This window comes from Mytilus galloprovincialis, chromosome 1, assembly GCF_965363235.1.
Source record: "Mytilus galloprovincialis chromosome 1, xbMytGall1.hap1.1, whole genome shotgun sequence".
Classification (NCBI taxonomy): domain Eukaryota; kingdom Metazoa; phylum Mollusca; class Bivalvia; order Mytilida; family Mytilidae; genus Mytilus; species Mytilus galloprovincialis.
This window is the reverse complement of record NC_134838.1, coordinates 35,474,628-35,501,029: the sequence shown is the minus strand read 5'-3', so window position 1 is coordinate 35,501,029 and position 26,402 is coordinate 35,474,628. Positions and strand designations below refer to the sequence as shown.

Below are 26,402 nucleotides of genomic sequence, written 5' to 3'. Positions count from 1 at the left end.
GCTCATCGATTTCTAAAAGTCAAGTTGACCGTAACTTTATTTATGCTAGACCTAGTAGGTTGTTTTAGTCTTGGAATAAATATTCACTCAAAAGGTTATGATTTTAAAGCAACTAAATTAAATCGTTTTTGTCAACTGATAGAATTTAAAAATAAAATCAAATTGATGATCCATGTCTTTGGAAAAAAATGAACAATTTCATTCGAAGTCAACAAAAATGTAATTACATTATTATTGTTATATATTTAACCATAATGTCTATACAGCCACTATTAAAGCGATTGGTCTCTTTGATATAATTCTGCACTTTTGTAAAAATTAGCGTGTTTATGTTCATATTATATATATCATTACTGTACATTAAAGTTTCCAAGTCAGAAGCTATATTTTCTTTTCTAAGTTTAAAAATTAGATATTCCTTTAAGCTGTAAAATATTTACACGAGATTATTATTTCTTATATTAATATTTTCTTGAATAATTTTTGTTGATGATAGATATGATATATTACAGTTTGTATGGATGGTTGGTTTGGTCAGAATTGTTCATTAGAATGTGGAAATTGTATGGGTGATGTAAGTTGTGACAAGATTTCTGGTCAATGTCTAGGAGAATGTCAAAGTGGATTTACTGGAGAACTGTGTAAATGTAAGTAGTCATGTTAATTTAAAAAAAAACAATAGTATGGAACTGGTGTGAAGTACTGACCAGCTTATTTTCACAAACTATTAATATTCACCATTTACCTGGTTTACATAAAAAGAAAAATAACATGAATAGCATTGCTGTGAAATATAATGACGCTTGCGGTCAAATAGTTTCATTGAGGTCCAATAGTTTAACGCTTGCAATTTGATAAAAATAGTTAAACTATTGTGTACTTATTTTATATAGAAAATGATAACTGAGGTATAATAATTATTATTAATGTACTTTACAATGAAAATAAACAAATTTACTTCACAATGAATTTTCAGTTGATTACTGCGGTGAAGTTTCTGAAATAAGGGGAAATTTCATTTAATAAATTGAAAGTTTTTAATTTTTTCAGCTGCAATATTTGTAGAGGAAGAAACCAGTAGTGCAGGAACCATTGGTGCTATTGTGGGTGTGGTTATAATTTTAGTCATCGTTATAATAATTATTATTGCATTTAAACTATGGTAAGTAAGAATTAATGATAATTTTGTTCAAATGCTTTCAAGTTACTTGCAATTTTTTATGAACCTTTTTTATACGACCGCAATTTTTTGGTCGTATATTGGTATGACGTTGGCGTCATAGTCATCGTCCGAAGACATTTGGTTTTCGTACTATAACTTAAGTATAGGTAAATAGAAATCTATGAAATTTAACCATAAGGTTTATGACCATAAAAGGAAGGTTGGGATTTATTTTTGGAGTTTTGTTACCATCAGTTTAGGAATAAGGGGCCAAAAAAAGGTCCCAAATAAGTATTTTTCTTGGATTTTGCACAATAACTTTAGTATAAGTAAATAGAAATCTTTGAAATTTTAACACAAGGTTTATGACCACAAAAGAAAGGTTGGGATTGATTTTGGGAGGTTTGGTCCCAACAGTTTAGGAATTAGGGGGCCAAGGGGTCCTAATTTAACTTTGTTTGTTTCATCAAAAAATGAATTATTGGGGTTCTTTGATATGCTGAATCTAACTGTGTATTTAGTATCCTAATTTTTGGTCCCGTTTTCAAATTGGTCTACATTAAGGTCCAAAGGGTCCAAAATTAAACTTAGTTTGGTTGTAACAAAAATTGAATTCTTGGGGTTCTTTGATATGCTGAATCTAAACATGTACTTAGATTTTTTGATAATGGGCCCAGTTTTCAAGTTGGTCCAAATCAGGGTCCAAAATTAAACTTTGTTTGATTTCAACAAAAATTGAATATATGGGGTTCTTCAATATGCTGAATCTAACCATGTATTTAGATTTTTAATATTTGGGCCCAGTTATCAAATTGGTCCACATTGAGGTCTAAAGGGTCTAAAATTGAACATTATTTGATTTTATCAAAAATTGAATTCTTGGGGTTCTATGATATGCTGAATCTAACCATGTATTTAGACTTTGGATATTGGACCATAATAGGTAAATGTCCAATTTAAAATTTATAAGTTTTTAAGTTTAAGTTCTTAGACCACATTCAGTCTGTGTCAGAAACCTATGTTGTGTCAACTATTTAATTCCAATCCAAATTCAGAGCTGTATCAAGCTTGAATGTTGTGTCCATACTTGCCCCAACTGTTCAGGGTTCGACCTCTGCGGTCGTATAAAGCTGCGCCCTGCGGAGCATCTGGTTTAATTTTCCATTAAAAATAATGCCAGTATTCCTGTTTAGTCTTAAATAATTATTTATTGTCCCCCGAGGAAAGTGTTATAGGGGACCTGGTATTACCAGGCTTCCTTCTGTGCGTCCGTCTGATGTTGTTAGCTCTCTCATAGGAACAATTCTTGTCAGATTTTTATAGAACTTATACTATAGGTTTAATATCAGCAATATCTTGGACAAGTTCTTTAATGGTGGACGATCGACTTTTTTTTAAAAGAGTGATTTCCCTTAAAAATATTAGATTTATGGAAAATAGCATTGTTAGTGCTCTTATAAAACTAATATATATGTTAATATCAGCAATATTGTGATGGACAATCGACTTTATTTAGAGAGTTATATACTTTTCCAGTTATGTGACATTTGAATAACTTTTTGTTTAACTGATATGGTCAACACTCAACACAAATTAGAAGTTAAAAAAATATAGGATTCAAATATATAATTTTTATGCCCCACCTACAATAGTAGAGGGGCATTATGTTTTCTGGTCTGTGCTTCTGTTTGTGCGTTCGTTCATCTGTCCGTTCATTCGTCTGTGCGTCCGTTCAGGTTAAAGTTTTTGGTCAAGGTAGATTTTGATGAAGCTGAAGTCCAATCAACTTGAAACTTAGTACACTTGTTGCTTATGATATGATCTTTCTAATTTTAAAGCCAAATTAGACTTTTGACCCCAATTTCACAGTCCACTGAACATACAAAATGAAAGGGGGAGTTTCAGGTTAAAGTTTTTGGTCAAGGTAGTTTTTGATGAAGCTGAAGTCCAATCAACTTGAAACTTAGTACACTTGTTGCATATGATATGATCTTTCTAATTTTAAAGCCAAATTAGACTTTTGACCCCAATTTAACGGTTCACTAAACATAGAAAATGAAAGTGGGAGTTTCAGGTTAAAGTTTTTGGTCAAGGTAGTTTTTGATGAAGCTGAAGTCCAATCAACTTGAAACTTAGTACACTTGTTGCTTATGATATGATCTTTCTAATTTTAAAGCCAAATTATACTTTTGACCCCAATTTCACGGTTCACTAAACATAGAAAATGAAAGTGGGAGTTTCAGGTTAAAGTTTTTGGTCAAGGTAGTTTTTGATGAAATTGAAGTCCAATCAACTTGAAAGTTAGTATATATGTGCCCTATAGTATAATCTTTCTAATTTTAATGCCAAATTAGATTATTACCCAATTTCACAGTCCATGGAACATGGAAAAGGATAGTGCGAGTGGGGCATCCGTGTACTTTGGACACATTTTTGTTTATTTTACATTAATATTGGTAAAATATAGCAGTTTTAAGTAACAGTTATTAGTCCTTATGTGAATGAAATCTTACAAAAATCACAATGCAATTATCAAATGGGTACTATTATTAAGTTGTTATTTCAAGGCTAAAAGTTTGTTGAAGTATTTAATGATTTGAACATAGATTTTATGCATGTTTTAGGAGGAGAGGTAAATTTAGACACACACTACAGCTAAATGAAACAAAATCTTCCAATGATACAATCGCCCAGGAGAAGGAGGAAGTCCTGCGTACAAAAGAAACAGATCAACTCATTCAGGATAAAGGTAAGTGCTTTATAGATGATAGTTCAGTTCAAAGTATGATTAAATAAAACTCTTCTTCTTCCTATAAAGACCATCTCTGCATCAGTTCTGATATAAGTGGGCTACTGCAATGGTGAAAGAAAATCTCTAAAAAAATAAATGGTTAGGAAAGTAACCTTTGTATGATATTGAATGTAAAAAATATGAATATTTGGTATGATTACAATTGAAACAACTTTCCACTAAAGTTCATATAAAGAATGTGGCAGGGTTAATCAATGTTTGAAGGCACCAACCTTCTCCTTAACCTAGGACATTGGTGTAACAACATAACACTAGAACACATGATTAAACATCAGATGTAAAGGGCTTAACTTCATCAGAACGATTCAAAGCAGAAAAACATCTGACAAAAACAAACCACAAAATCAATCAATATTTGAATTTTGAAATATTTACCTCATATAATGATTTTCTTCTCAGGTAATAGAACATCACTGAAAAAGATAAAATAAACAGAAATAATTCTGATGATTTATTCTGAAAATATTATTTACTGTGTTGATATTTTTACAGAAGATCCATCTGAAAGCCTGGATAATGGTTATGACATCAGTAAAGAACCTATATATGCTAATGTCAACACAAAGAAACAGACTTGTCCTATTCAAGTTCAAGATTTGTATGAGTACATTAGGAAAAACAAGATGAACGATTGTACAGAATTTAAAAAGGAGTTTGGGGTAATTTTAGATTTCAGAAGTCAGATCAATTGATATCACTGTAATGATTTTTAAGTTGAAGTCGATTTAAATCAATTTAAATCAATAAATTGTTTTCGCAGGTAACTTTGAAATTTTGACACATTTGTATATATGATTTGAAAAAATGTTTTGGAATTTTTAGACTTTAGAATGCATGAAATTGTGTCCTTATCATATCAATAGATGTGGGGGAAAATGAAAACAATTAAAAACTATCTTGGTAATTAAAGAAATAACAGCTATTTTTTTTTAAAGTTCCTGTATTGTTTGAAGTGTTATAAATTAAAGTATACATGCAGAAATTTTAAATGAATTGTTAAATAATCTTCTGATACTTCATACCAATCGCACCCCACCTCAAAAATATTGTAGTGCTACTCTAGCCCTCTTTTTTTTAGGAACGGTAAGCTTTAGCCATCACTTGGCGTTCGTTGTCGTCGTCTGTCTTCTTCTTCAGTCATCATCCGTCTTGTGTAAAATATTTTAAAACATCTTCTCAGAAACTACTGAACCAATTCCAACCAAACTTAAGCTGAATGATCCTTAGGGTATCTAGAATAAAGTATCTTGTAAACGGTCCAGATCCCCACCCCTAAAGCATATATATTCTTGTTTGGGACAATAAAACAAATCAAATAATAAAGCACTGGGGTAAAGCTGATGACCGTAACTGCATTCACGGTCATCCCAAGATGTCGGATGAAAAATTAGGTCAGTTTCTGTATTGTCTGTAAAAGTGTTTCTATATCATTTTCTTTACAAATCATACATTGAAACGATGTAATTTTATAAAAGAATCACTCGAAAATCACTAATTACTTCCGAGAAATGTGCATGAAACGGGGAATTCGATTTGAAAAAATCGTTAAGATGACCGTAAATCATAATCAAAATATTTTCAAGATGACCGTAACATAAAACAAGGATGACCGTGATTGGTAAAAAGATGACCGTAACTTGTAAAGGATGACCGTAATTTGTAAAGACTGACTGTAATTTATATAGGACGACCGTAACTTTTATAGGATGACCATCAATTCTAAGAAATATCCGTATTGTATTCAAAGCTTTTTTGTTGAGTTTGTCGATCTCAATAGGGGCTCGGTTAGCGGATATAAATATGTTTCATAAATTTCTTTTTTTAAACTATAATATAATTGGCCATATTTAGGATTTATAACAATGATAGTAAATTGCATATTTCTTGTAAACAATGAAATATTTATTGATATCGACGTTAAAATTTTAACACAAATTTACAGCGATACGACGAAAATTTGAAGAAACATGAATGTGTCCCTAGTACACGGATGCCTCATCTACACTATCATTTTCTATGTTTAGTGGACTATGAAAATGGGATAAAACTGTAATTTGGCATTAGAATTAAAAAGATCATTCCATAGGGAAAATGTGTACTAAGTTTCAATTTTATTTAACTTGAAGCTGGACAAACGGACAAACAAACAGACGAACGGACGAACGTACGCACAGACCAGAAAAACATAATGCCAATAAATGGAGCATTAAAAACATTAATAATACATACGAATATTTGGTAATCGAGCCCATGTGTATGGGTCCAGAGGAAGCAGATTAAAATCTTAATTTGTCTTGATATATGCAGGCGGAAACACTTTTGAAATAGAACAAAAGAATCGAAGCTCTGTGTTTATTGAGAAAGCGATAAAAGTTAACTGTAATGTTTGATATAGTAACAAAATTTTAAAAAGTTAATAGAAACAAATAAAACGACAATTTTCTTATTTTAAAAACACCATTTGGATAAGTTTTCAATGTATCTATTACATAGTAATGCAAAACAATAAGATATCAAGTCGACGACATGGTTCTTATCGGGGCCTTTTATAGCTGACTATGCGGTATGGGCTTTGTTCATTGTTGAAGGCCTTACGGTTACCTTTAGTTGTTAATGTTTGTGTCATTTTGGTCTTTTCTGGATAGCTGTCTCATTGGCAATAATACCACATCTTCTTTTTTATATATAGTATCTATAAGTTGGATGTAGAAAATGCATAACCTCCGATTTTTTTTTTTATCATGGACGGAGAACATATCAATCTTTTAGTTCAGAAATTTTCGTGTCTGCCCTTCCATTATGTGAATCAAGAAAAAATTCCCCAAAACAGGTAACGATTGTATCGAAAAGAGAAAAATCGAGTGCACCTTTTTATGTTAGGGCATGTTTGGGGTGTATATTTTGTCTTTAAAACGTACAAAGCAAGAGTATTTTATATAGCATCTCGCTTCAGATTCTATCATTATTATATATCAAAGCTACGGGTTGACTTTATAACGTAAAAAAATGACTACGAAAAGATGATATGGGTCAATTGAGATACCTATCTAATGAATCACAAAAACAGAGTAGGTGTGTTCGAATAGCTATTTTTTCTAAAAGTACTTGACGACAGTCTTTTAATTTGGATGATGAAAATGTGTGTGTGATAACTAGGGTTTATAATCTTCAACCACTGAAAATGTTTAGTCTGCCCTTCAACGAAATATTTAATTAGAATTTTTTTAAATGCTTAAGAATTTTCAAAAATTCCATCTGACATCCAAACAGACAATATTTTTAAGTTGAATCAATGCAGACAAGATCATTAACTAATGCTCATTAGCTAGTAGATACATTTGTATTTTAAAATATAACTGACATATAACGTTCGATCGTAATGGTGCTATGTGGATAAATTTATCAGTTTTCAAGAGCAAAATTGGCAGAGCGTCATCCCTACAATGGCTTCCATTTCTACGACTGTGAGCATGAACTGGCGTAATGGGGAGATAATTTTGAAGAAGTAGAATCCTGACTGTATGAATAACATTTCTGTATATATACAAATTGACAATGTTCCGCCTTGTGATACGCTTTTCGTACAATACTATTTTAAGGATCTACTTTGCTGGAGCTCACCTTCACTAGTTTATTCGAATGATATTTTCAAAATATTTCTGTTATTTTATTTGCACGACAAAATGAAAGACGATATAATATCAATGGGTGTACATGCAATTTTTTGGCATTTTTAAAAATGTGTATTTATTATATGTCATTAAAAGGAATCCCAGAAACAAAAAAAAATCTTTTGTCGAGCAGTTGAAGGCTGTGCACCGCATGTCTTTTGGCAAATTCATTTTAAAAATTGAACCCTCTACTGTAAAAAAGATACATATGGTAATCTTTGCATTTGAAGCACGTCATATTTTCTTCTACCTATAGGATAACACTTTCATATTAATATGTGTATACCAACACGATTAATCATTTGATACAAAAAGATAGTTATATATAAATACGGATATTTCTTAGAATTGAGGGTCATCCTTTAAAAGTTACGGTCATCATTTACAAATTACGGTCATCTTAAAAGCAGTTACGGTCAGCCTTGTTATGAATCGCTGATTCTGTTACGGTCATCTCGATTGTGATTTACGGTCATCTTGGCGATTTTTTCAAATCGAATTTCCCGTTTCATGCACATTTCTCAGAAGTAATTAGTGATTTCCAAGTGATTCTTTTTATAAATTTACATCGTTTCAATGTATGATTTGTAAAGAAAATGATATAGAAACACTTTAACAGACAATGCAGAAACTGACCTAATTTTTCATCCGACATCTTGGGATGACCGTGAATGCAGTTACGGTCATCAGCTTTACCCCAGTGATAAAGGGAAGTCCCTGGGGGTCACCCTGCCCCCTCTTGTTTGAAAACTTGTAAACGGTCAAGATCCCCACCCCTAAACCATATATATTCTTGTATAGAACAATAAAACACATCAAATGAAATATAGGGCATGTCCATGGGGTTCACCCCCAACCCCTCATGTTTGAAAAACTTTTAAATGGTTGAGATCCCTACCCCTAAACCATATATATTCTTGTATGGGACAATAAAACAAACGAAATGAAATGTAGGCAAAGTCCCTGGGGGTCACCCCACCCCCTCATGTTTGATAAATTGTAAATGGTCAAGATCCCCACCCCTAAACCATGTATATTCTTGAATGGGACAACAAAACAAATCAAATGAAATATAGGTGTAGTCCATGGGGGTCACCCCTACCCCCTCATGTTTGATAAATTGTAAGCGGTCAAGATCTCATCAAAAATTTAATTCTTAAGGTTCTTTGATATGCTGAATCTAACCAAAACAACAAACTACAATGAAATTGGACACTTAAACTCTTAAACGAAAGATAAATGCCAAAAAATCAAGGTGAGCGATTCAGGCTCTTGAGAGCCTCTTGTCTGTTAGATAAATTCTGATAAGATATTTTCTTATTCAGGAATTACCATTAGGAGTGTTAGCATTGTATGAGGCTGCCAGGAAACCAGAAAATAGACCAAAGAACAGATATGGAAATATCATTGCTTGTAAGATAATCAAAGATAAATGTTGCCTAATAGGAGGATAAAACGATTTTACTGGTCTATAAATAAATGTAGAAAGAATTTGAAGAAATAAAGTTTTTGTCTTCAGATAAGAGTAATGTTTATCAATAAAAAAAATATTTCCTTGTCTTGGCGCCGAAATAATTTATCAAAATTTAATTCGTTTGTTATGTTTTAACATCATCAAAACTAGAATTCAGATTGCTACTGTGTAGATTTTCAGTTGAAAAGAATCTTTGATTGATGGTTAGAAGTAACTGAAAATAAATGCATTACACATTGATGCCTATTTTTTTTTTACAATTATGTATAATTTTAAAAGGTATTTGTATATAAATGTCACTTGCATATGTTTTAGGTACACTGTGGTAAACAAGTAATAAAATATAATACATAATCATGAACATGATGAACAGTCTTTTTTTTTTTAATTTTCAGATGACCATTCCAGAGTTGTGTTAACACCTATATCATCAGAACCCAATTCAGACTATATTAATGCGAATTATTTGGATGTGAGTACATTTTATCTTTTGTGTACTGTATTTAAGGACTTGATCATAATTATCTTTCCTAACGTGGATGTTAATCAAGATAAAAGCAGAAATAGTAGGGTTATTGACAATGGGTATCAAATTATCAGTGTAACTGAGATCTTCACTAAAGTTTGTAAAGCTATTGGGGTTTTTCTCACCTTCCATAATGGACTTTATTAAAGATTTTTCCCATTTTATATTTTCATATATTTAGATAAAAAAAATGAAGAGATGTGGTATGATTGACAATGAGACAACCATCCATCAGAGTTAAAATGAAAAAGTAGTAAGCAATTATAGGCCACTATACTACCTTCAACTATGAGAAAAACCCATACTGTGCAGTCAACTTTAAAAGACCTGAGATATAAAAAAAAAAGTGTGAAACAATTCAAACAAGAAAACTAAAGCCTAATTTATAACAAAACAATTCACAAAAACAAATATGACCAACATGAACCATTACTACAGACACCTTACTTAGGACAAGCACATACAGAGTGTGTGAGTTAAATATGTTTTTGAGCTCTCAACCCTCCCCTACATAAAACAGTAGTGTAACAGGACAACATCAGAGCAAACTGTAAAATTAGTTGCAATTGGCTTAACTTACAAGATCAAAAGGAGACACAAAAACAATTAACATAAAAATGAAAGTCACAAAGCACAGAAATTAACCCAGTTACTCAAAAGCTAGATCAAAGCCATTTTACAGCTAATTGATAAATCGTGTTCTCCTAGACTTTATTATCAATCAGTAAACATCCATCAGATTAAGGGTAAAAATGTCATTAATAGTCTTTAAGATAGATATGCATGACCTTATGTAATGCCAAAAAATAAGTGAACAGTAGTGACAGATGAATAATCATGAGTTCTCATAACCCTACATATAACAACATGTAATTAGTTATGTATTAATTTAAAAAAAAAAACAAAATCAATGTTAGTACCATAAAACAGTATTTAAAGATTTTACTACTGTTTTAAATTAATAATCTAAAAGAATAACTTTATTTAACTGTTTAGTTCTGACCACTCTCAAAACAGTTTGTGTCATCTAGCCGTTTGAGTCTGATCCAATTTTCATAAAATAATAAAGAGCTTTGTTATATATGATAGTTGTTCAATATTTATCTTGTTTTACAGGGATATAAGAGAAAGAATGCATACATAGCTTCACAGGGTAAGTCTCTTATTACCATAGATATGATGCAGCTTGACCTTTTCTTATTTAATTTACCAGTTGCAGCTTTATCTGGCATAAATTTAAGATCATTTTTAATTACAACTGAAATGAAAAATTATTTTACTATTATTTGCAGAATTTTATTTTTACTAATATCTTCTAATAACATGTTATATTTGAAGCTTATGATAAAAGCATATCCTGTAAAAGTTAAGAGTATAATTCTAATGTGACTATTATTGATTTATTGAGTATTTATTTATAATTAAGTGTTGTCTTCAATTGTAGGTCCTATGAAAGTTATGTTCAGAGATTTTTGGAGAATGATTTGGCAAAAACAGTGCTGTAAAATTGTTATGCTGACCAATTTAATGGAAGCATGCAAGGTTTGTAAACACTGACTTGAATTGTAGTATCAGTTTTTTGTTGGGGGTTTATATATTTGATATGAAAGAAAGTGAGTCTGATAGTTATAATTTATTCAGACACAAGTAATAATTACTTTCACAGTTTATAAAAGTAGGAAATGTCTGTAGACAAAGCATTCAATATGTAAACTGTTGACATTAATGTGTATGCATCATCTTAAAATAGAAGAAATTTGCTGGTTTTATGAATTGAAAGATAAGTAGTATCCTCTGTAATACTTGCCTCTTTAGTATATCTTTAGAGAGAGATATTCTGCCTTTACTAAAATTTCATACATTTTCTTGCAGACAAAATGTGAACAGTACTGGCCAGATGAGGGATCAACAAGTTATGGAAATGTGTCTGTAGAAATTATACAGACAACAGTATACACAGATTTTACTATTAGGACATTTAAAATAACATGTGTAAGTAGAATAATTTAACAGTTTCAGATAAAAAAAACCCTGCAGGTTCTGATTGAAGCCTTTGTAAGGCTGTTAACTTAAACTGACATGGGCAATTCAATCTGAAAACCACGGATTCAATGCTCTATTGCTTTTTATGCCCCACCTACGATAGTAGAGTGGCATTATGTTTTCTGGTCTGTGCCTCTGTCCGTCTGTTCGCTTCAGGTTAAAGATTTTGGTCAAGGTAGTTTTTGAAGAAGTTGAAGTCCAATCAACTTGAAACTTAGTACACATGTTCCCCATGATATTATCTTTCTAATTTTAATCCCAAATTATAGTTTTAACCCCAATTTCATGGTCCACTGAACATAGCAAATGATAGTGCGAAGTTCAGGTTAAAGTTTTTGGTCAAGGTAGTTTTTGATGAAGTTAAAGTTACATTAATTTGAAACTTAGTACACATGTTCCCTATAATATGAACTTTCTAATTTTAATTCCAAATTAACACCCCAAAATTTCACGGTCCACTGAACATAGAAAATGATAGTACGAGTTGGGCATCTGTGTACTATGGACACATTCTTGTTATTTAAATATTTCAATATCAATATATAGAAAAGAAGATGTGATATGATTGCCAATGAGACAACTCTTCACAAGAAACCAAATGACAGAAATTTACAACTATAGGTCACCATACAGCCTTCAACTATCAGCAAAGCGCAAACTGCATAGTCGGCTATGAAAGACCCAAAATGGCAAAAGTAAAACAATTCAAAAGAGAAACTAAGCATTTATAGCTTTTATGTTTATATAAAGAAACAGAAAGATTATGTAAAAAAAAAAAAACTTACAATATAAATAATCAAAGTGATGGAAATCTCTAATGGAAAGATTGGAAGAGTAGTTTGAATAATTTCCTATTAAGGTATGGTGGGGACAAAAGAACATTAATAAAGCATGACTTTTCAATGCAATCAAATTAAAACACTAATATTTTATTGAAATTAAAAAAATAATACTAAAACTAATAAAAGATAAAAAATAGTTTGTTATAATTAAAAGTTAAAATTTTAAAACTGTTACAAACCAATTCCTGATAAAAAAAAGTGAACTGACCTAAATTGGTGATTATTTGAAATTTATCAAGTAAATTATAGGCCTATAACTTAATTACCTTTTAAGTATTCATATTTATATTTTATTTTTTAAAAGATCTTGTTAATCCTTTAATAATTAATCATTAATCTTTCAGACATAATTTACAGATTCACTTAACGTTAAGTAATGTAGATCAAAAGTAATAGGCAATAAATAAATCTACCATCCTTATATATCAAACATATAATATATACATTTGTGTATTCAATTATGAGGTCAAATATTTGTTTATTGAGATGTATATTGAGGGATCTGTGTGATTATGTAAGACTGAACAGGTTGATAAGTAATGTGGTCAATTTGATTGACTGTTTAGGAGGTGGGGGCATAGTAATTAAAGGTCCACCTTGTCCCTGGTTGTTTGGTGATAATGACAGTTGTCAATCATACTAGTATTGTATCAATACTCAATTACCTAATCAAAATGTTTTAAAAAAAGCCTTCACATCAACACACCTTAATAACATACATTCTTGAATGAACTGCTCCAAAAATGTACCAATTTTCTCACAGTTTATATGTGTATTATGTGCACATACATGAGAACTATAGGGAACCCTTATTTCAGTGTGAATACATTTAGTAATAGTAGCTAACCTGTCATGTTGTTAGGGAGGGCAGTGCCTAAGGAAAGATTTAGAACAAGTTCCAATCTTTCCAAAAATGAACAAATCAGTATGTCTGAAATAGTATTCAAAAATCCACAGGTTCCTGAAAGAGCAGGAGTATGTAAACTGCTTATCTGAGAAACAGGAAAATATGCCTTTCTCTTAACATTGTTGTATTATTCAAAATAAACATTCCACAAGAGTTCTACAGTCCTTATTACAGCTTTCATCTGATTTATGACATATTTCAAAAGTTAAAGCAGTGTGTTTGAACTATTCTGTTTTAATCAGGTAATCCTTCCACATACTGGACCCTGAATTAATGGTTCTTTACTTTTATCATTGATAACAAATACATATGTCTTGTACAATTATTTGGGAAACGGCATTTGTGTTTATTTTTCAACATGATTGAATTGTGATTGCGTTAAGCAGCAACAGCACAAAATAAACTTTATTGCAAAAAAAAACACAAATCATGAAAAAATAATCAGTTTAATTTGAAAATAGAAAAAGGCATATATTGAGATTACATTCATCTCTTTGTAATTAAAAATTGAGAAAATGCAATAGATCACTTCCTTAAAAAATTATTAAAAAACATCCTTAACAACCCTTGGATAACACATGGTAGGTAGTATAGTGAATACTAAATGGTTAGATTTACATGCAACAAAAATTTCATCAATGTAAAATGATAGAAAACTAATGATTTGGTTATATTTTAAATTTATATACTTTTTGTTATAACAGAATGGAACGAGTCGAGACATTAAACAATTCCATTTCACCAGCTGGTCTGATCATGGTACACTGACGTCCTCTACACCATTGCTATGTTTTAAACATAAAGTTGATGCCTACAACAAAGATAGTACAGCACCTGTTGTTGTTCATTGTAGGTAGGTACATATAGACCGACAAGTACAGCATCAGTTTTTCTAATACAATCTTTATGTAACAACTTTTTTTATTGTTTAAATTTAACTTTTAAATTCACAATTGACATGCCTTAGGCTGCCATTTTGATTAGCTGAAATTCACAAATATTTGATTAATATAATATGATTTAAAATATACATTGCCAGTAAAGTTGCATTTTTGACAGTCAACTCCCCTATTAAAGCCAAAAACTCTTCAACAACAGTGCTGTTAGTACTTTATTGTTCACCTTTGTGGCAATGTTTAGAAAGAAAGAAAATATAATTCATTATCCATTATGAAACAAATTCTATTATTTAAGAGTGTTTCTATATTGAGCAAATTATTTTGATTAGGGCTGTTTACCATATATATCACAGGCAGACACTACTTATTAGAAATGTTGAATCTGATTGAATGATTTTTTTTTTTTTTTATTAAATTCCAATGTCAATAATGGACTATTTTAAATGTTTCCTATATAGATGATTGAATAAATTTAGAAAAAAGTAGTTATATCGTAGTAATTAATATATGTGTCTTTTTTTTCTAGTGCTGGTATAGGGAGAACTGGTACCTATATAGGTTTAGATTATACACATGAGCAAGCCAAAGCAGAAGGATTTGTAGATGTTCTGAAATGTGCTCAGCTCATGAGAGCAAATAGAACCAATATGATACAAACTTGGGTATGTTACACTTTTTATTTAAGAATTGAATGCTTTCTTTTGAAAATTATTGGGGTGTAAAAGTGTTGACCAAAGTACATTTGTATAAAGTGGTCTACACATTTACAACCCTATCAAATGACTAAAAGAAGCATTCAATACTTATCATTACATTTTTTTCTAGGATCATGAAAATATGATTTCTATCAAGTTTTTCTTTTATTAATTTGTGCACTTAATTTTGGAAGTTCCAGCTGTCATCATGAATGTTACATTTCATTTTGAAAGTCTAATTTCAGAATGATGCAAATCAAAATGACGGCCAATCAAAATAAAATAATATTATGAAACATACATGTAATGTTATTCTATTACAATCACATTGTGTGTCCTTCCCTCCATTGGTCCTAAGCAAACCTGCTTTGAACTTTTAGTATTTAATTATGCAAATTCTAATTTTCAGTTTATATTTGAATAATCAGTTGAATTTTTTAGTGTGTTATTTGTGATTAAATGTATCCTTTGTAATAAAGACATTCATGAACTTCATCATTTTATGATTTTATGTTGAACTCTGTCTGTTTATTTCAGGAACAATATATGTTTTTATATGATGCCTTATTAGAAGCAGTATTAGCTGGAGAAACAACAATGCCTGTTGGAGAATTCGAATCTCGATACCAAGAAATGTGTATTCCAAAGGCCGGATTTGAAGTGTCAGCATTAGATAAACAGTTTGAGGTATATTAAAGATGTATTAATGTACAGTCCAGCTATCGCGGATTCACCAAAGCACGCGATTCCACGATGGAAATTAATTAAAGATCGCGGATTTCCGTGATGGACGCATTTAAAAGATCGCGACCTTTTACCTAAATAATATCCAAATCTGGTCCGCGAAGTCCACGATGACGGTTGATTTACAGGATAAAACAATTCCTTAAGTGATGCTACATTTTGTAGCTGATACAATGTAAGCTGTCTTAATGCGAGTGCAATGAGATAAGACAACGAGGTGTAATTGGGTCTACGTGCAGAATAATAACAAAAAAATGTTTTAAAGGCTTTTTTTATTCATTAAGCAAATGTATGATATGTGATTACTAAATACTTTTTATTCTGAATTAAGATAAAATATTTTAATTTCATCTTCCCGAAAAAAAAGCTTTAATTTGTTTATCAAATTTGAAACACGCTACCTTTGTCGTGCCTTAATTTGGATCTTATTGTGAGTTCAATAGGTAAGCAACAAGGTCTAACTGGGTGTACATTTAGAATAAAAAAATACATTTGTTTTTTTAAAGGCTTACGCATTCATAAAAATATGTATGATATGATAACTCATTTCTTTTTATTCTGATTAAAAAAATAATTTTAATTTAATCCTCCAATAAAAAGTGGTAAATTGTTTAATAAATTTAAAACATGCTACCTTTTTTGTACCCCAATTTGGAAGTTACAAAGATTACAATGCCTGTCAATCATTACCCCAATAAAGGTTAATAAACGCATGACCTGCGTCGGCCAACAGACACCTGCTGTTATAAACAAGTACGTGTCCGGTTTATATTTCAACAGCAGGTAAACAGAAGTTAGTTAACAGAAATTGATAGGTGTTTTTATTATTTGTTGAATGATAGTTTAAACCAAGCTTCACATGTTCTTAATTGAGTCTTTTATGCAAACATTTATTTCAGGAGGATAATACGTCACTTGGATTGTCTGATTTATGTCTTTGATTTCGTTTGAATAAAGTACAAAATTCAATCCATTTATACACTTTCAATCTTTTTGCAATAAAAACAAATGCTGGTTTTATTTGTTACAAAATTTTCAGCCTTTTAATTCTATAATTATAAAAATATGACCAAATTATTAAACACAATCTTTTTTACTCATTTTGGACTGGTTGGAAGTTGTTTGTAAAATGTCCAGTGACAAATATCTCGTATATTGTCGTGCAATTTCTTTAAGCGATGTTGCTGGTTAGCGCGTTTATTTAATTAATTCCCCGATCAATATACCAGTCTTTAAATTCCTGGGACTGTTAGACAACAGGACAGTTATCAAATAGAGTTTAAATGGCATTTAGTATACATTCAACATTGATCACTACAAGACATGGTTAAGACCCGGGGTTTATACATGTACTTATATGATGCAAAGGACAGACTGTAAACTCGGATGCCTATTTTCTGCATTAATTAGTGCATGTCATTTTTGAAGATAACGGTTGGAACATTATGTAAATAATAAGAAAAAAATGGTGGAAAACATGCTTGTCGTATGATTTGCCAAAAACTAAGCTTTATCAAACTTAGTGGGGTATATTGAAAATGTAGTGCTGGGCAAACAAAAAGACATAATTTGTAGTACTTTAGCATAGAGGAAAAGACAGAAGATGTACTGGGAGAAGAGCTAAGTTTATTGTATTTAATTTAATGCAACAATGTCAAATATCTTTTTGAAAGATTTGTGTGGTCCTTAAAAGGACCGTTGTAATCTTTGTGTTAACTGTATACACTTCAAAGGGCGTTGAAGTCTAGCTCTTGATAATGGGGGTCAGCTTCTGGTGGATTGATCTCAATCTGGACAGCAGCAAGTGCAGGTCTTTGCTTCTTAGGCTGCCGACGCAGCATCTGATTGACAGCATTGATGACATTCGTCCGGCAGATGTCTTCCTGACGGACCTCAGGGTACATCCGAACTGTGAATTGACGAATTATTTCTCACCTGGCTGGGTCCAGTTCACGCTTGCCATGCTTCCCACCACCATTCCAGTTGTAGAAGTAGCGCAGGTTGTCCATGCCGTACAATTCTGGAAAAAACCTTTTTGTTAAGGCAGCCGCAAAATTACCAGAGCTCTTTGCCGAAACCTTGATTCTTGTCAGCTCCTCATTTGGAATGTTGTACAAGTCTGGTATGGCAGGTACCTGTTGGTCGTCTACAACTGTTCTATATCAAAACAAATTTTCTCTTTCATCTTCACAGCAATTGTATTCCAAAATAAATTTATTACTTCATTAGTTTTCTGTCAAACTGGATTTCCTATTCAAGGTCCGTATTGACTAAAATATGTATTTAAAAGATGTTGATTTTAATCGATTGATTGAATTATGGTTGCTTGTTTAACCTTCAGGGACAAATATTAAATACATATTCTGCGAATGAAAAAAATACACTATTGATACAATATATATGCAGGGTAATCGGAATTAAAGGCTAGATGTTTGAATTGGCGTGAAAATAAGAGTACATATATGTTGTTTGGTAAGAATTTACAACTGACCATCTATTGACACCTGCTATTTTCAAAAGGTTTCATAGACTTCTCTTCCGATAAAGTTATTTGCAAAAGGAAATTTTCTTTCAGTTTCGTCATTTAATAAATAAGAGAATGATTATCTTTGTAAAAAAGTAAGTTGTATAAGAAGCGTAAAGATCAAATTAATAAAAAAAAAATAAAAATTAAATAAATTCCGACAAAGATGTGTACAAGAATTTAAACGTTTTCAATTAAAAAAAAAATGGTAAGTAAATTCTGCCAAAAATAAATCTGTATTTTATATGTGTTGCCAATTGTTACATTTACGGGTATTTATAATATTCTTACAACCGTGAGAATTTATTTTGGAAATTGTTTACGATGACATATTCGGGTATTGATCAGCTGAATACCTGTCCATGTACATTTACCTGGTTGAAATCCGTTGACCAGTTCGTTTATTCCCGGGGGCAGTATAATGTCATTTGCTGGTATATTGTGCAACAGGGTTTTATGGCTTGATATTTTTCAAGTTTACTGATGTCCTTTTCGATTTTTTAAACATACATGCACCATACAATAATCAGTTACAACAAAACAAAAAGATTTTTCTCCACGATAAAACAATTCACTTAAAAATCACCAGATGTCAGCCTCTTCCGTACTATTACGTAGTAGTGTTTTTCAAAAATATGAACTGAATCATTTGTCAATTGACATAAAGACTAAATATTATGATATACTGTTCCCAGTAAAAACCTAAACAAAAACCATTCAACAATTCAATAAGCCCAACTTGTAAGACAAGTATCATTTTAATGATAAAATGAATATCACATTTTAAAAATTACGATTTTTTTTCTCTACGGTAACAATAAAAGAGGGGGGGGGGTAAGGATCTTTATCGGGACAACGGGATCGGGTGTTTTTAAGCTCGGGATTTCAAGATTGACCCTTTCGGGATCGGAAAAATCTTTTTTCGAATTTCGGGATGTCAGGATTTAAATTTATTTAAATTCGGAACCACGGGATTTCGTCTTTTTAAGCCCGGGATTTCGGGACCAGGACCCCTCCTAACCCCCCTCATAAAAGAAAAAAAAAATAATTAGTCGCAGGATTTTAAACTATTTTTTTATTGATAATTAATAACTTGTAACATTAATGATTGTATGAATCTCAAACAATTTTCAATTTACAAATTTCTAAAGATAATGAGTTCAAAATCAGTGAACATAATGTAGCTCCTCCTTCTACATTCGATTATTACCTGAACACCCGTTCATTGGTTTAAACTTCTCGTATGACTTTTGTGTATTTTCCTGCAGGTATGCCTCACCACACAAATTAATGTAGCTCCTCCTTCCACAATCGATTATTACCTGATCACCTGTTCATTGGCTTTTTTTAGTATTTTCCTGGTATGCATTACCTTTCAGACAAAAGTACAAACGAAAGACCGCCCAATGTCAATCAAACTTTACCTGAACTTGAATAGAACTAACAACAGGACAAGAGGAGTAATTACGGATCAATGTGATTTTAAATAACAATACACAACCAATAAACTGACAAATTTTCGCTACCAGCTTTTACCGCCATAATTAATTCTCAAGCACATTCATTGTAACAAAAATTAAACATTATCGATAACATCAAATTCTGCGTTATTACAATATATATATTCTATTGATTTCCACGAAGGTCCACGATAAAAAATTGACTTGTCCGCGACCATAATGGACTTTTCGCGGCATATTATCGGTAAAAATTGAATTTCCCCGTCGCGATAGTCCGCGTCTTTAGATGGACTTTGCGGGAATCATCTTGGCGGGAGTGTATGTATAACAATGATTCTTCTGTTTTTAAAGTGCCTGTTTTATACATTCTTTTTACTGATCTTGTTTTATGTATTAACCCATACCAATTGTTAATTGTGAAATTTGGGATTAACATATGTTTTTTATACGACCGCAAAAATTTTAATTTTTCGTCGTATATTGCTATCATGTTGGCGTCGTCGTCTGCGTCGTCGTCGTCGTCTTGCGTCGTCGTCGTCGTCCGAATACTTTTAGTTTTCGCACTCTAACTTGAGTAAAAGTGAATAGAAATCTATGAAATTTTAACACAAGGTTTATGACCACAAAAGGAAGGTTGGGATTGATTTTGGGAGTTTTGGTCCCAACATTTTAGGAATTAGGGGCCAAAAAGGGCCCAAATAAGCATTTTCTTGGTTTTCGCACTATAACTTTAGTTTAAGTAAATTGAAATCTATGAAATTTTGACACAAGGTTTATGACCACAAAAGAAAGGTTGGGATTGATTTTAGGAGTTTTGGTTCCAACAGTTTAGGAGTTAGGGGCCAAAAAAGGGCCCAAATAAGCATTATTCTTGATTTCGTACAATAACTTCAGTATAAGTAAATAGAAATCAATGAAATTTAAACACAAGGTTTATGAACACAAAAGGAAGGTTGGGATTGATTTTGGGAGTTTTGGTCCCAACAGTTTAGGAATTAAGGGCCAAAAAGGGGCCCAAATAAGCATTATTCTTGGTTTTCGCACCATAACTTTAGTATAAGTAAATAGAAATCTATGAAATTTAAACACAAGGTTTATGACCATAAAAAGAAGGTTGGGTTTGATTTTGGGAGGTTTGGTCCCAACAGTTTAGGAAAAAGGGGCCCAAAGGGTCCAAAATTGAACTTTGTTTGATTTCATCAAAAATTGAATAATTGGGGTTCTTGGATATGCTGAATCTAACTGTGTATGTAGATTCTTAAATTTTGGTCCCGTTTTCAAATTGGTCTACATTAAAGTCCAAAGGGTCCAAAATTAAACTAAGTTTGATTTTAACAAAAATTGAATTCTTGGGCTTTTTTGATATGCTGAATGTAAACATATACTTAGATTTTTGATTATGGGCCCAGTTTTTAAGTTGGTTCAAATCAGGATCCAAAATTATTATATTAAGTATTCAACAATAGCAAGAAATCTTCAATTGCACAGTATTGTGCAATAGCAAGCAATTTTCAATTGCACAGTATTGCGCAATAGCAAGAAATCTTCAATTGCACAGTATTGTGCAATAGCAAATATTTTCAATTGCACAGTATTGCGCAATAGCAAGAAATATCTAATTGCACAATATTGTGCAATAGCAAGAAATTTTCAATTGGAGTTATCTTTCTTTGTCCAGAATAGTAGTTGAATCAACTTAAATCATTGTTTTATACAATATACAATGTATATTCACTTTTACTACCAACTGATAAATTAAAACAATCTTTACCATTCAGTGATAACAAGCACTTTATTTTACATTTTAATATTTTATGATGTATTTAAATGAGTAGTTATTGTTGCAAACTCCATTAGGAATTTGAATTGAGATCAGTTTTGGAAAAAGGGAAAGGGGGATGTGAAAAAAAATGGGGGGGGGGGGAGGGGGGGGGGTTAAATTTTTCTCATTTCAGATTTCATAAATAAAAAGAAAATTTCTTCAAACATTTTTTTGAGAGGATTAATATTCAACAGCATAGTGAATTGCTCAAAGGCAAAAAAAATATTTTAAGTTCATTAGACCACATTCATTCTGCGTCAGAAACCTATGCTGTGTCAACTATTTAATCACAATCCAAATTTAGAGCTGAATCCAGCTTAAATGTTGTGTCCATACTTGCCCCAACTGTTCAGGGTTCAACCTCTGCGGTCGTATATAGCTGCGCCCTGCGGAGCATCTAGTTATGTCTTTCTTTTTATTGGGTTGCTGTTGTATTGGCATATAGCATCATTTCTTTCATGTCAAACCAAGGAACTTGGTTTATGCTTTATGAAAAAGTTGATATTCGAATCTATTATGCTTCATGTTAAAATCCCTGATTTTGATTGGTTAATACTAGGAAGATAAATAACTATATCCCATAGCTAACACTCTATTATCTTTCTTATGTACATGCTTGATCAACTGTGTGCTGTATAAATATGGATGGTTGATATGTACAAGATATCATAGTTTATTAGTTTGAATTAAAATAACACATATCTTAGAGGGTAAAAGAGCAGATTGTTTCCCCTCCCAATTTTTTTTTTCAATCTAGACTTTCCCTTGGTTGACAATGGTGTCTCTGGGCTATAATCTGCTCTATCATCCTCTTTCTCTTAGGTATGTGGTATTTATTACTATCAATAGTAACAAAGAAAGTTGTATAAAATGTTTCAGGACTTTATAAGTATTTTATGTTTTAACTATTGTATTTTCTTATACTTATACAATATTTTGTTTTTTGTTAAGGTTGCTCAGAAGTTATTGCAAAATATAGAAAATACAGAGTTCAAAGCTGCATTAGCTCCAGAAAATATTGATAAAAACAGAGTCAAGAATGTACTTCCAGGTAAGTAAAATGAAAATGATGCTCTGTAAATTTTGTGTGTACGAAGTACTTATACCATCATCATGATTGATTAAGTCTTTTACCATTTTCTTATTGTCAAGTGGTTAAGTAAGTTTTTCTGTGTAAAATTTCCACTGTAATAGAATATTCATGATTCAAAGTTCTGGAGGTTCAGGAGACTGCCTCTGTCTATTTTTAATTTTTCATAATTTAGGACCAATGTGCCTATAATGTGTCTCATGTTAGCTAGCACATTAAAATAGTTTACTTGCTTTTTATTTAACTAAGAAATCAACATTTTTAAGAATAAAGATGTATGTCTTTTCTATAGCAAAGATATTTTTCAAATTCCTAGGAAGTCTTTAAAACGTTGTCTAATGTTCATTTACAGCTAACAGATACAGGCCACACCTATATACACAGGTAGAGGGATCAAATGATTACATAAATGCAGTATTTTTACCTGTAAGTAGCTCTGTTAAAATGTTTCTGTCTTGAAAGCCCTTAATGTTCACAACTGTTGACATTTTATATTTAATATGCAAGATAAGGATGAATAGAAAAGTAAAAAGTTCATATCAGTATTGTTTCATTATTTCTTTTTATTTCATATTTTTAACAAACAAAAAACAGTTTTAACACCTGAAATTCTTGCTGATTGGTCAGCATCAAAAACAAAAATGCCACTACTCCAATTATATCATTCATTTATGCATGTGCATGAAATTATTTCCATTTTAAACTATATAGAATAGAGGACAGAGCATAGCATATTTGCTAATTACTGGAGTATTTAAGAGAAATGATAAAATTTGAATTTATTTAAAAAAATGTTTAAACCAGAATTTAATATCTATAATAAATAGATAAATTTGGTTGGATATTCCAAAACCAGTCTTAATGAGGAAATACTTTTTATAAATTTATAAAGTATTTGTATTTATTTTTCAGGGTTACACAAGTAGAGATAGATTTATTGTTACACAGATGCCATTGCCAAAGACAGTAGCAGATTTCTGGAGAATGTTATATGACTATAACTCTAACACTGTCATCATGTTAAATGAGTTTGATAGAAACGACAAGGTTTGTTAAATGGCTCCCAGAGTTGTTGTTTTTTTTAAAGTGTGCTGTATTAATGTTTATGATATATATTCATATTACTATAAAACTAATATTCAGGGTTAAACTAATAAAAGAAGTGAAGCCATGTGAAATGAAAATTTCTAAAATAAACTAAATCTGTCTTAATTTTGGACAAATTAAATAACCCTTATGTTTGTATAGAACAATTTATTTCTCTTTTTTTTTCAAGCTAAGTGTTAAGTTATACCATATAAACTTACGTAAATATACGTCTATTAATTGGAATGCTTTTAAAATAATTCATCTCGATAGTGTAGTTTTTTTTTAAAACAAATCTGAAACTTTTTTGCATTATTGTAGACATGTGCCTTATACTGGCCAGAAGAATATGGATATACAGTGTCTTATGATCCACTCAGTATAGAACTCCTGTCTTCTAGTGAATCTAACAAAACAATTACAGAAAGGATATTTAAACTGAGTAACAAAATAAAGGTAAAATCTTTTAACCGATCTGTTTATAGTTTATACAGCCCAATTGAAAACACAAAATTTATACATATTGCTGTCATAAATTGAAACTGGTTGTAGACAGAATAGGAAAAAGACCTTTAATTGCAAATTTTTTTTTTTGTAAACAACAAGTTTGTTTTCTTTCCATTGCAACTACTTTTGAATTTGATAAAGTTATTGAAACTCTCATGAATTTTGTATGTTCATCATTAGTAAACAATATTATTTGTATGTATTATTATCAGCTTCTGTATTAAATGCCCTTACATTTGATGTGCTACTTGTAGTAGATAAAATTGAGAATGGAAATGGGAAATGTGTCAGTGAGCAGAAAACCGCAGAAGGCCACCTATTGGTCCTCAATATAGCAAGAAAATCCTGTACCCAGAGGTGGGCTTCTGCTGGCCCGTAAACAAAATGTGTACTTTTTTTAGTTCAATTAAAATGGAAGTCACACCAAACTCCAAAACATATTAATGAACGAAGATTAAAAAATATACAAGACTAACAAAGGCCAGAATCTTCTCACTTGGGACAGGCGCAAAAACTGTTGTCTTAAAGACTTTCAATTTGAATTCAGTCATGATGAGTTAAATCGGCAAGACATTATCAGCATGTGAACTCTTGTTATGTATGTACATATAAAATTACATTTTATAGAATGAAGATCGTGCTGTAAAACAGTTTGAGTTCAACTGGGGAGAGAAAAACATTCCATCAAGTGCCCAAGCATTAGCAGATTTATTGAGAGAGGTAGACCATTGGACAAAACAGAGTGGAAAAGGACCAATCACAGTTCATTGCATGTAAGTAATGATATTTTAGCATATTTTAAAAAAAAAGACTAAAATAGGACATTATCATTCAGTACAAAAATGTAATCTCCTCATTGGTAAATCTTATGTTTATAGGGATACATTTTCAGTTTTCTCTGAATTTCACAAATGTTTATGAATTGAGTTTACACGTTACTTTTATAAAGAGTACAACTTGCCTATAAAAGGCATTCGGTGAAAGTGATGTCAAGACTTTTTTTATGGTGAAATCTATGATTTCTTTTTCAAATTCCAAAAAGTAGGCCTAGTTTGACTTCAGTTTCTTATATATTATTTAGTCTTTAGTTTTAACTTGCAATGTGGAAGAAACTAATATCTCATCATTCATGCTTGATCTACACACCTATTAACGATTTTCTGAACATATTTATTTTTAAATAGCATGATATTTATATTACAATTAATCATTCAAACTCATAAAGTTGTACATGGTATTTCTACTTTGTAACAAAAGATATTCATTTGAAATTTATGAGGATTTATTCTTAACTACATTTTGATTTTTTTTTCTAGGAATGGTGCTAGTAGAAGTGGATTATATTGTGCCATTAGTTTATTATTAGAGCGTAAAGAGCAAGACCAAGAAATCGATGTGTTCCAAACTGTTAAAACAATTCGCAATAATAGACCCCAGTTCATTGAGGATAAGGTAAAGTTATACTTTATATAAAAAAAATGTTATCCAAATATTGTGTTTATTTAACAGGAGATATATATGTGTTCTTTATAGAAATGAATGAGTATTGTGTGAGGAGATGTAGAAATATTTAACAAGTTACCTCTTTAGATGCTTTTGTGATGTAACCTTTGTCAAGAAGCAAATTGAACAATTCTTGGATTGTATTTACATTGCTCTGGATATACTAGTTTAGTCTGTTCATGTGTCTGTCCTTTCATGAAATTTTGTGGCATTTTCCCCAGAAATTAATAATCTGAGCTTTCTAAAATTGGGTTTCAAGTTACCAGAGCTCACTTTACCTTTTGATCTTCATTGCAACTTAAAATAATCACATATAGTAAAAGAAATAGCGCTATTGTTTTTAAGGTCGACATCCTCTAAGGTCAAGGTAATAGTTTCTCATGATAGACCAACATCTGTGAAAATGAGAGATTTCTAGATGCAAAATAAGTACTTATTATGGAATTGCAGCCTTACTTATATATATTGTCACAAATGATGAGACGATGAGGTCACTATACCAGTGATTATTTTCTTAGTTACTAAAAATAGAAAGAAATTTGTGCTGAAAAGTGATTTTGGTTTACTTAATTGAATACCCACATTTATGGTCATATATAATGAGAGGTAGCTCCCTATATATTTCACTGCTAATT

At 31.1% G+C, this 26,402-nt stretch overlaps 2 protein-coding genes across 2 annotated transcripts in view; both read left to right on the top strand.

Annotated features, from left to right (window-relative positions):
* The window catches only part of LOC143072814 (DEP domain-containing protein 1A-like), a 249,246-nt gene that overhangs the window by 153,861 nt on the left and 68,983 nt on the right, over positions 1-26,402 (top strand). The window lies entirely within an intron of this gene.
* LOC143072802 (receptor-type tyrosine-protein phosphatase epsilon-like) overlaps positions 1-26,402 on the top strand; it is a 47,204-nt gene that overhangs the window by 17,098 nt on the left and 3,704 nt on the right. Inside the window, exons 8-25 of the mRNA XM_076247912.1 lie at positions 513-647; positions 1,051-1,162; positions 3,787-3,911; positions 4,467-4,633; positions 8,971-9,058; positions 9,515-9,591; positions 10,762-10,798; positions 11,090-11,187; positions 11,518-11,637; positions 14,142-14,290; positions 14,863-14,998; positions 15,569-15,718; positions 22,533-22,632; positions 23,024-23,097; positions 23,584-23,718; positions 24,079-24,213; positions 24,892-25,037; positions 25,581-25,716. Of these exons, the coding sequence (XP_076104027.1) occupies positions 513-647; positions 1,051-1,162; positions 3,787-3,911; positions 4,467-4,633; positions 8,971-9,058; positions 9,515-9,591; positions 10,762-10,798; positions 11,090-11,187; positions 11,518-11,637; positions 14,142-14,290; positions 14,863-14,998; positions 15,569-15,718; positions 22,533-22,632; positions 23,024-23,097; positions 23,584-23,718; positions 24,079-24,213; positions 24,892-25,037; positions 25,581-25,716 (2,120 nt within the window). The remainder of the gene's footprint in view (positions 1-512; positions 648-1,050; positions 1,163-3,786; positions 3,912-4,466; positions 4,634-8,970; positions 9,059-9,514; positions 9,592-10,761; positions 10,799-11,089; positions 11,188-11,517; positions 11,638-14,141; positions 14,291-14,862; positions 14,999-15,568; positions 15,719-22,532; positions 22,633-23,023; positions 23,098-23,583; positions 23,719-24,078; positions 24,214-24,891; positions 25,038-25,580; positions 25,717-26,402) is intronic.